The sequence below is a fragment of the Spea bombifrons genome, chromosome 6 (assembly GCF_027358695.1).
Source record: "Spea bombifrons isolate aSpeBom1 chromosome 6, aSpeBom1.2.pri, whole genome shotgun sequence".
Lineage (NCBI taxonomy): Eukaryota > Metazoa > Chordata > Amphibia > Anura > Pelobatidae > Spea > Spea bombifrons.
The window spans coordinates 40049370-40060063 of NC_071092.1; the positions used below are offsets into that span (position 1 = coordinate 40049370).

The following is a 10694-nucleotide window of genomic DNA, read 5'->3' on the forward strand; positions in this document are numbered from 1 at the left end:
AAGGGAGCACCAAACAAATTTGTATTAGTAGTATCACATTAAAGCGACGCTCCAGAAATCATATGTACTTCCAGCTTAACACATCTCCTTCGTGTACTCGCCTCCAGCACCGGCTCGGAGAACGCTGCAGTCGGGGGTCTCTTTAGACCCCCTTTGTACATGTGTGGAAAGGCCTCCAATTGGAGCACTGTCCGGTCACTGATTGGTTGCTTGAAGCAGCCAATCAGTGGCAAAAATAATTGGGACGTTCCGTATGAGTTTAGTGTCCCCCCCCCCCCATTTTAGAACAATATATATTAAGGCGCTGACAGAGCTTTTATATGCATTCTTCTACAGTGGGGATATTAGACTGTCCCGTTAAAAATGCCCTGGGTGCTGTGTCACATATTATATACTAGCACTTTGTATGCGCTCTCGTTCTGCTACCTCAGCCTAACCTTCTGCACAAACACCCTGACTCCTTATCATACCGTCTGTGGTAAACAGTAGAATACCTCGGGCTCAATGACCCACCCTGACTAACGAAAGCTCTATGGAGTCAATAGTTTCATTGTACAACAGGACTTCATTTAGCATTGTCATCAAGAATCCCCTCACTGTGGTGTTTGAGCAGAAAATGGCAATGGCAGCCTCTAGCCCTGGGAATAGTTATTTTTAAATCGAATCTACGGTACATTTCTGTCGACACCAATCTTATACACAAATTACATTAATACATCTACTATAATTTTTATTTGGTTTTCCTTCATTCAGTTGCCCCTTTAAGCTTTTTTTCAGAGCCAAAGCAAGGCAGAAGTAATACACTGCAATGGAAACGAATCACAATGTATGATTATCCAATGTATAGTATATTCTCCACAGAACATCTTCCAGAATAAAAAGGTGAATCTAAAACGAGAGGTTAGGTAATGTGTCTTAAAGCAACACAGACAAATGGCTGCGTTACCGGGTCCTTAGAATACCTCATGATTATAGGGTGTGACGTAACCCTCCTGCCATCATCCACATACACTGTAACCCTGACGACTGCCCCACATACAGGTGGCGCCAAGGACCATTTGCATAATGATGGTTCCGATAGAAAAGTGCGCGCGCAGATTGTGAGCCTAGTCCGCGATGTTGATAGATCCGCGCCCTGATTGGCTGCAATCGGGCGGTTCCGCGTATTTACCCAGGGGCTTCTAATTAGCACCAGACAGATGCGCATAACTTTGCAAGGACTGCAATGAAGAGCGGGCGCTTCTCACCGTATAGTAGGAGAGCAGACCGGCATTGTAATCCAACACAAACCAGCGATACTGCCAGCCTTTCATGACGTTCGTCCATTTACTCAGCGGACCCTCCATAATAGACGCCATTTTGGGACGGTGAAATAACAAGCTGACGCCGGGACGTGCGTAGCGAGTCATCGAGCAAAAAGGCGGGCTTTCGGGCATAGAGAACGAAGGCCTATGGAGAGTGTGGGAGTGGTGTCTGACGTCACGATTGGTACAGGGCCGTTGCTAGGAGAGATAATGGTCGCTAAGATGCCTGCAGATTCCCTCCATCATCAGAAGGAATGTCACAAATTAAATGCGTTCCGCTATCAATAAAGACATTTAATTATCACAAGTTACCGGGAGTGAATTCTTCGTATGAATAACCGGATGCTAGTTTTGTCTGCAACGTTACATATATAATCATTTCACATACAACATCTCATTTACATCTCCTATATCACATGTAACATTTCATGTACCATCCCACACCCGTTGGTATTTAAGAGATAAATACCATAATATCACACACTTTGACCAGTCACGGTTATATATATACGGTATATATATATATATATATATATATATATATATATATATATATATATATATTTAGAGCAGAGTGACTGGAAGGGGTTACAGTGATGTGCCACTGCCTCTGGGCTGCTCCTCCAGTCTCTAGTGATCTCCATTATCAGTCCCTCTCCCCAGCCACCCCATCTCTCCTAGCGCGTGGTCCTCATTGATTGGTTGTTTAATGCTTTACCCTACCAATCAGACTGAGCCATCTGTGTGAGGAGCAGTTTGAGGAGTACAGTTCCCTCGCAGCTGGCACCGCACTGGCACCGGGCACCCTGTCTGCAGCTTTAAGGAGGAATTCTCTCTACAGGTAACTCAGTGACTGCGTGCTGTGCATTGTGTGCTTCCTCTCATTACATTAATGTATTGCATGTATTGCATGTTCACTTTCTGTGCTTTTTCTTGTCCAAGGACCCATTACACCCCATGCACGGTATTTACATCGTGGTCTCATAGACACACCATCTGTGTATTTTGTGAATTGGTCCCTGTACTGTTTTCTTGGACCCCTGAACATGTATCCTTTACTTACAGACTTACTCCTGTGACTACATCCCCTCAATACAAATATCATCAGCTTGTATAATATGACTCCTGCCAGTGCATCTTAATTCTACGCCGTGCATTCTTATCATGTCTATATTCCATCAATATCTTCAGTGAATGAACTCTATGAGTACCCTCAAACTATGCATCTTCAGGGCTGTACACCCCCATTAAGCACCAAAAACTCCTAGTTGATTGTTTTGCGATGTAACGTGTACACTGTTGCACCATGCGCCCACATCTTATGTATACGGATCAGAACTGTGTGTGTAAATTCATCATCCTATCTGTGATATGAAACTCAACTCATTCTCATTCATGTCTAAAAATATTCTGAATGGAAAGGTGGTCTCACTAACAATCAATAGGAACATCACATTTACATATTTACATATGTTGATATAACCATATTCCAAAGTTTGTTCCAGAACCACTTGTAATTAGCTCCCTATGTGTCGTCTGACACCATGCACGAGTATAAGTACCTACTATAGGCATCCTGCAAATTCTATATGTGACCGCAGCGTTATGTCCATAATGTCCCATAATGTCCCTTATCATGCCTTATGTCATCTAGGTGACCTGCAGCTCACTGGCTGGGATGAGGTGGTTCCTGCTCTTGGCACCTATGCTGCTGACCGTGTATGCAGAGACCATCGTTTATTTTCAGGATTATTTTGATGATGGAGGTAAGGCAATCTTGAGCTTTCGCCTTGATTTGATTCGATTAAGTTCTCCATCAATTTAACCGCTAAGTCTACCTGTCAGTGTTCATCAATGGTGCTAATGAGCTTCTCACCCAATCCCACTATAAATCCTGCCTGTGTACCTCAACATATCCAATACCCTTTATTTACCCCACTATTTTGCTGTTCCCTTTTGCAGCACAGATGTGTCGTCTCAATTTCACTCTAGAATGCCTGCAATCTGCGTTGCCTTTTCCATGTATAGGTTGCCATAGCCTGATTAATCTCGCTACATGTCTTCCATTTCTTAAACCCTAAATAAATGTCATCACTGCAAACATTGTTGGACTCTTGTCTTGATAACGTAGCATGTGTCTTCCATGTTGCTTGCATGCACTCTAATTGTATGTTAATGTCCAGATGATGAATGGGAGAAACGATGGACAATGTCAAAAAATAAATCTGATTATGGTAAATTCCAGCTGTCTGCAGGGAAATTCTATGGCGATCCAGAGAAAGATAAAGGTAAGACGTTGTTATTTATAAGAATTTCAAATATTAAAATACAAATATATTATAAAATATTTAAAAATATATAAGTATTTTAAAAATATATTATAAATATTTTAAATATATTATAAAATATATAGAAAAAATAAGATTAATATCTATAAGTAAATTAAAGGATGTTTGGATACAAATAATAAATAAAATACTAATAAAAAAACAAATATTAACATTTACTTTGAGACTATCCCTTCATTGATCAGAATGATGTGTTGTGTAAGATTCCTAGGAGCAGAGTAAACTGACAGAGGTCATTCAGCGGGAACTCAGCCTGCAAGTTTATCTCTCTCTTAGTTTGAAGAGGCAAGGCCAAATTTATACATGTGTCATCTTTATTCTCTTGCTGCCCTGGTTCTGATGAGATGCAGCAAATAACAAAACAGTGCTTGCCGAGGGGGCTGAAGTCTCTTGTGTCCCGTCTCTGCTAATTACTCTTATCTGCTCTATCGTTGAACTGTTAAATATAATTAATGTTACTTGAAAGCCGAACAAAGGGTTAAATATAATTAATGTTACTTGAAAGCCGAACAAAGGATAGCATGATAATGTATTGAAAAGGTTTAAGCCCCTCTGTCCCAGTGGGCCACTTACAGGAAGATTATGGTGTATAAAATGATAAATGTTCCCACATAGTCCTAGAACCAAGTAAACCTGAGCCAAGCATTTAGTACCAAAATTGTTTGTATTGTTATGGCGTTATATATGTTAGGTTCTTTGAAATGTCTTCGTTATTGAGGTGCCAAAGCAGCCGGTTTCAAGGTCACCGCCATTCCTTGATGAAGTAGGCAGCCACCTATGAAACGCGTCTGATCCGTTTACTTGCGAGGACTCCATAGCAGTACTGTCTTATGACATCGGGCCACTCCCGGCTACCATGCTCCAAGCTAGCTGACACTTCCTACCCACAGCATATCTACAGTGGCAGTTTAACCTTGCGGACCTCTTTTTATCTTAAAAAACAAAAACTTATCATTTTGTACACCTAAGGCTTCCTGTAAGTGGGACACGGGGGCTTTAACATTTTCAATAAATTACTATACTATGTCAGTCCTTTGTTGCGCTTTTGTGTTCTATTTCCAAGTTCTATTATTCTCGGTTTTAGGGGTTTTTCCCTCATACAGAGGCTTCCTAAGACTTTTTTCTGTATTTATTGGACTATTCATTTTTATTTTCATTTTTAGAATACTGTCACTGTTGTGTGACATATTGGTCTGCCCCAGGTCTCCATGTATTTTTGTCTTATTAATGTTACCCCAGGTATACAAACGATTCAAGACTGGAAGTTTTATGCACTGTCTGCTCGATTTGAACCGTTCAGCAATGAAGGCCAGACATTAGTGATTCAGTACACTGTGAAGCATGAACAAGGGATTGACTGCGGCGGAGGGTACGTGAAATTATTTCCTGCTGACCTGAACCAGACACAGATGAATCGGGAATCTCAGTACTATATCATGTTTGGTGAGTCATTTTACAGAGTCGCAATAATCCAGATGGGATATCCCAAAGGAATGGATAAGTAGAATTTAAACTGTGTCTTATGTGGGGAATGGAGAAATGAGAGGTATATTTTGCGGGTGAATGTGGCAGTATTTGACCAAATTACTGGATGTGAGGTGTGAAGGAGAGAGCACACCAAGGCATCGGGCTCGGGCTGCTAGGTGGATTGTGGAATTCTCAGCTGTGATGGCATATCAAGAATTTTGGATAAGATGGGGCATTACTCAATAGCCTCTGTTTTAGAAATGTGGAGCTTCAGGTAGCGGGATGCCATCCAGGACGTACATTTCAGAAAGACGGTTGGTGACACTTAGTAGACACTAAAGGCAATGTCAGAGATGTAGGATTTGAGCCAAGAGGTATCCCATAGCTATTAAACAATGTATTGTTTATGTTGATTGTTTTACAGGTCCTGACATATGTGGAACAATCCATGAAAAGCTCCATGTTATCTTTAATTACAAGGGAAAAAATCATTTGATTAAAAAGGATATAAAATGCAAGGTACAAGATGAACAATATATTGCCTAAAGCTTATCACTTATCAATAAATGCTTATTATAGTCTACACTTTTATCACAACACTTGGGGGGGGTGACTCACATTCTGGATTCAAAATCCAAAATCTCTTCTCGCACAGACTGTTATTTTGGCCCAGCGGCCAGACAGGGACTAAGGACCCAGACATCCTATTGTATGCCAAATGCAACAATGAAGACTGGTAGGTTTAAATATTAGGAAAGGAGAAGCTAAGGAGCAACAGAACAAATTAATTAAGCAGGTTGAATAAGCTTCAATAAGTTTGTATACTGACATTCTGGGTATGACTGTGGCTAGACACTTGAATGGAGGGGTTCTGGGAAACATTATCCCGGTCATCCAGTATGTAGATGGGAAACCAGGCATCTCCCATTGCACACACATATTACAGTAGTATTACACACACACACACACACACACACACATATATATATATGTTCCCAAATAAATATTTAGTGCACAACCAGTTAGGAAGAGATGTATGTCTTCCATTGTTCCCTCCTATATATCTAATGATATCAGGCTATATCCTGATATGTCTAATAATAAAAGCGCAGGGTATGGTAACCTAGGGTTCCTAAAAAAAGTGTTACTTTTAGATATGAAATATAAACGGGACAGTGCAGGTGTTCCTAATATATTCCCCTTGTCTGTTTGCAGCATGATGAATTAACCCACTTGTACACTTTGATTTTACGTCCCAACAATACGTACATAGTTAAGATTGACAATGAAAATGTGGAAAATGGAACCTTGGAAGACGACTGGGATTTTCTACAGCCAAAGAAAATTATAGACCTAAATGCTACCAAACCGCTAGACTGGGATGAAAGGGAGAAGATTGAGGATCCTGATGACAAGAGACCAGATGTAAGGAAAAACTGAAACTTCACTGCTTCAAAAACCCCTTCAAAAACTGCAGTATAGAATATAGGGGTACCTATCAAACTTTGTTTAAACTGATTGCTGATGAAAATGTTTTCATGGTTAGTATGACCGTAGTGCTTTGGGTACTCCTTTACACTATGGTGGATTATCATTTAAATGATATGCAGCCGATGGTTACTGGTCAGCTAAAATGGGTTTAATGCTCATTGAGTTAATATGTAGCGGTCATTCTTGCTTGTACGGGTAAACCATATAGATTAAAAGAGGTTTAAATATGCTTTGTTCTCCTATATTTTACTCTAGGACTGGGAAGAAACGGAGCTCATTCCAGATCCAGAGGCGAGAAAGCCAAACGACTGGGATTCCAGTATGGACGGAGAATGGGAAGCTCCAGTGATTCCAAACCCAAAATACAAGGTGTGTTTATATGACTGACCAATTCGCACTCGCTGCACACACAGCTTTTGCTACATACAGTAAAGCCCACATGTTCTGTGAGTTCATATTTAACACATTTAATAGCTACATCTCACCTCCTTGACATTTAGACAATAAATTAATTAGTCGTCTCTGCTGTATTCTTATTTCTAATGTCAATGAGAGATACAAATAATTTCTAATAGAAAAGATTTCTATCTACGTATAAAAACAACTCTTCTTAGTAGTGTTCAAATGTCATGTTTGTATTGTCTAGGGAATATGGAAACCACGGATAATAGACAATCCAAACTACAAGGGAGAGTGGGTTCGACCAGATACTGATAACCCCGACTACGTTCCAGATCCTACCATTTATAAGTATGACAACATTGGGGTAATTGGCTTGGACCTGTGGCAGGTTAGTACAGGGGGTAGCAGGGTAGCAGAATATGATATATTAAATGTAGAGCTGAAGCCATGATTATATTATGTTTATCTGATGGTGTAATGGTCTTGGATCATGTCTGTGTTCTATATTAAAGCTAAAATGAATCTTTGGATACAAAAGTTCTCCTGGACTGTGTAACCTTATAGGAGATCATTAGATATGCTCTAATATAACAGTTTTGGACCATTACCTGAATGGCAATTCAACATACAGCCAATAGGATGTCTAAAGGGGATTTTGGAAGAATGTACTCATGGTTGAAACCTGTATTCCATCTGTGTTTCATTTACTTCCATGTGTTTTGGACAAGACTGGCCAGTGTGCGTTTAGGATGCTAACCGAGCCCCAAAGCTGGAATTGCCCCCTCCCAGACTGAATGTCACAAGCCCCCCCCTGATTGTGCCCTAAACCAGCTCCATAAGCCCCAGTACATAAGCCCCAACTGTTAGTCCTTTAAGAGAAATGGAACAGTAGAAACTGTTAAATTGATCTTTACCAATTGGGATCTTTCATAACCCAGTTTTAATTTTCTGTACCTCTTGATTCCTGCAGGTGAAATCAGGCACCATATTTGACAATTTTCTTATCACAAATAATGAAACTTATGCTGAGATTATTGGGAATTTGACATGGGGACTGACAAAGGTGAGAAACTGTGAATGGTATCAAAGGTACTCTAGGTTTACTAAATAATTGTAGCTCGTGGGGAGTCCATATTGTATGTATGTATGTATGTATGTATAAGTAGATAATGTATCAGGAACCTAGAGGTCCTGGGTATGACAGATGATTACTAGACCTCTAGGACAGTCCTCATATCTCTTGGTGGGAAAAAGCAGTATGGCTCACTTCCCTCATCTCTCTTACCTCAACTTTGGCTTACCTCTCCCGTTATAGAAAGGTGGGCTGGGACCCCCAGCCCTGAATACCCGTGTCCCTTGTTTCCTAGGACATATATCAAAGGGAATGCAAATGATAGGGAAGCAGGTTATGAGATAACAGGATTGGCAGGAGTTGGAAGTAAGTGAGGATGTAAAAGGCTCTCTCACCTTCCCACTTTCCAGTTGCTTCCGGGTAGTGGTGAACTGATCCTTGGAATAGAAGCCAGGCTTGAGGCCTGAGGCGTGCACAGCTAATGTGTTGGTACAACAGTCCATCATTTGAGCTGTGTGTATTATCCATGTGAGCTAGACTGCTATGACTCCTGAAAATGTAGAGGCCTTTCCACAGTCCAACCTGTGCCTTCTAAATGGAAATTTAAGATGGTACAAAGCCTTATACCAGACGACATCTTAATCAGAGATTACCAAAGTTGTCGAAAGTCCTATTTTGGAGATACAGTCCTTACAGTGGGTATCCTGTCACCAACTATTGTTCTGATTGCTCACATCTAGGAATTTCATTATCTAGGAATTTCGCCAATGTCGTTCATATGACCATTTTTACATGGGATCTGGGAAGGGACTGTGCAGGACTGAGACAGGCGAGGGCACAGGATTAAGCGGAATAAGCATGACAAATGGAACATGATATAATACACCTTGGTGTGTATTACTAGTATAAGGATAGTCCTCATTATAATTTACTGCTTTTATATTATACAGGAACCAGAAATGACAATGAAACAAATACAAGATGAAGAAAGCGATGCAAAAGATGAGCGAAAGCAGAGATGGAAAAGATTAGAAAAAGAGTTTGAAAGATTGGAACAAATGGAAAAAGACGGGACATTGGAACAAGGAGGAAGACATAAAATTCAGGAAATGATAGACAGGGTAACGGGAAAAGTCAAAGACGAAGAAAAACCCAAAGGCATAGAGGAAATAAAAGGTATGAAAGAAAAATCAAAGGAAAGAGGAGGAGAACAGAAAGAGGAAGGAAAACGAGAAGTAATCCAAGAAAAGAAAGACGGACAAAAACAGGAAGAGGAAGCAAAACAATACAAGGGTGTAAAAGAAGAAGAAACGGAAGAGGAACAGGAACGGGAGAGTGGAGCGGAAGAGGAAGTAAAACAAACAGGCGTAAAAGAAATGGAACAAGAACAGGAAGTGGAAGGAAAACCAGAAGAGGAAGTAAAACAAGAAACTGTACAAGAGAAGGAAGATGAAGGAAGACGGGAGGAAGCACACGAAAAGGTAGAGGAACAAACACAGAAAGATAAAAGTCAGCAAACTCAGTTGGAAGAACAAGAGAACACAAAATCTGTTTCTAAAGATGAACTATAATGACTTTTTTAAGCTTGGTCACCAAATTCCTAGCGGCTGCCTGGTGATTTTTCATTTTCAGAGCTTCTGATTTATAAAGCAATATCTTATCAACGCTGTTGCTGTCCATTCGGAAGGCAAGCGGCTGTCATGTTTACAGGAGTAGTGAGACAGATTCATCCAGAAAAGTGAAACGGGCAGCGCCTATAGAATGTCTCGCATGACCCTAGTGCCTTATTTAGTCTACGGTGCCTTTTTGAATTCTAGAAACCCTGATCCCAAACTATTCGATGTGATTTAGACAGAGGAGTTTATTCACTAAAGCAAGAGTTCACGGGAGAGTTGTCTTTCAGCTCCCTGACTATTCATCATGAAGGTCAAACCCTAGCGAGCTACTGCTGCAATAAAAGCTTGGCCTGCCGTGATATATAGTCTCCTTACACATTGAATTATGCATTATACGGGGCCAACTTGGCCCTTCTTGCTGGCAAAACTTGACGGTGGTGGCCCTTCATGATGAATACTAAAGTGAGAGAGTTAAAAACACAACTCTCCTGATCGCTCTCCCTTTAGTAAATACATCCCAGAGATATATTGCCTGTGCTGACAGGTTTGCGATGTTATAATATGCCATGATAGTTCTCGCTGCTATATTATAGAGACAGGCAGATGCCAGGTATGTTTTTATTTTTCCCCACGTATTTAATAATAAAAGTGACTTATAGAATTTAACCATTTGTTGCCCAGGGGTATGCAAGGTATTGTTGAACCCTATGTAATAATTTATGCAATCCTATATAACAAGTGGATTATTTGAGGATTTTTGGTGTGTTGCAGTAAACAATCAAAGAAATGTTGCACTACAATTTAAATAGATATTTATAGATTTAGACTATTTTATTTTATGTATATACATTTTGTACACTACTTTTTCATCACAAAGAATAAAATGACACACTGTAATCTAAAAGAAAAATCAAGATTCCGTGGCAATCGTTATTTTACTACAAACAATTGTGTAAAAATAAAGACAATTCATTCACGTCAAGAAAAAGAAATA

At 40.1% G+C, this 10694-nt stretch overlaps 2 protein-coding genes across 4 annotated transcripts in view; one reads left to right on the forward strand and one right to left on the reverse strand.

Annotated features, from left to right (window-relative positions):
* Window positions 1-1364, reverse strand: part of OSBPL9 (oxysterol binding protein like 9) — a 34892-nt gene extending 33528 nt beyond the window's left edge. For all 3 annotated transcript variants that reach the window (XM_053469819.1, XM_053469820.1, XM_053469818.1), the window contains exon 1: window positions 1248-1364. In XM_053469819.1, the coding sequence (XP_053325794.1) occupies window positions 1248-1358 (111 nt within the window). In that variant the 5' untranslated portion in view covers window positions 1359-1364. The remainder of the gene's footprint in view (window positions 1-1247) is intronic.
* Window positions 1365-2982: 1618 nt separating this feature from the next.
* Window positions 2983-9981, forward strand: LOC128500186 (calreticulin-like). The gene is made up of 9 exons (XM_053469251.1): window positions 2983-3070; window positions 3488-3592; window positions 4892-5095; window positions 5544-5638; window positions 6335-6544; window positions 6866-6979; window positions 7257-7400; window positions 7983-8075; window positions 9035-9981. Exons 1-9 carry the CDS (start codon window positions 2983-2985, stop codon window positions 9653-9655), a joined length of 1674 nt encoding a protein of 557 aa, XP_053325226.1. The 3' UTR covers window positions 9656-9981.
* Window positions 9982-10694: the final 713 nt, after the last annotated feature.

Bases quoted from the DNA above. Each gene is read 5' to 3' on its own strand.
- LOC128500186 (XM_053469251.1), top strand. From the start codon at position 2,983: ATGAGGTGGTTCCTGCTCTTGGCACCTATGCTGCTGACCGTGTATGCA. The intron at 5,639-6,334 runs GTACAAGATGAA...GTCTGTTTGCAG, and splicing joins AAAAGGATATAAAATGCAAG to CATGATGAATTAACCCACTT. The intron at 7,401-7,982 runs GTTAGTACAGGG...TGATTCCTGCAG, and splicing joins TTGGCTTGGACCTGTGGCAG to GTGAAATCAGGCACCATATT.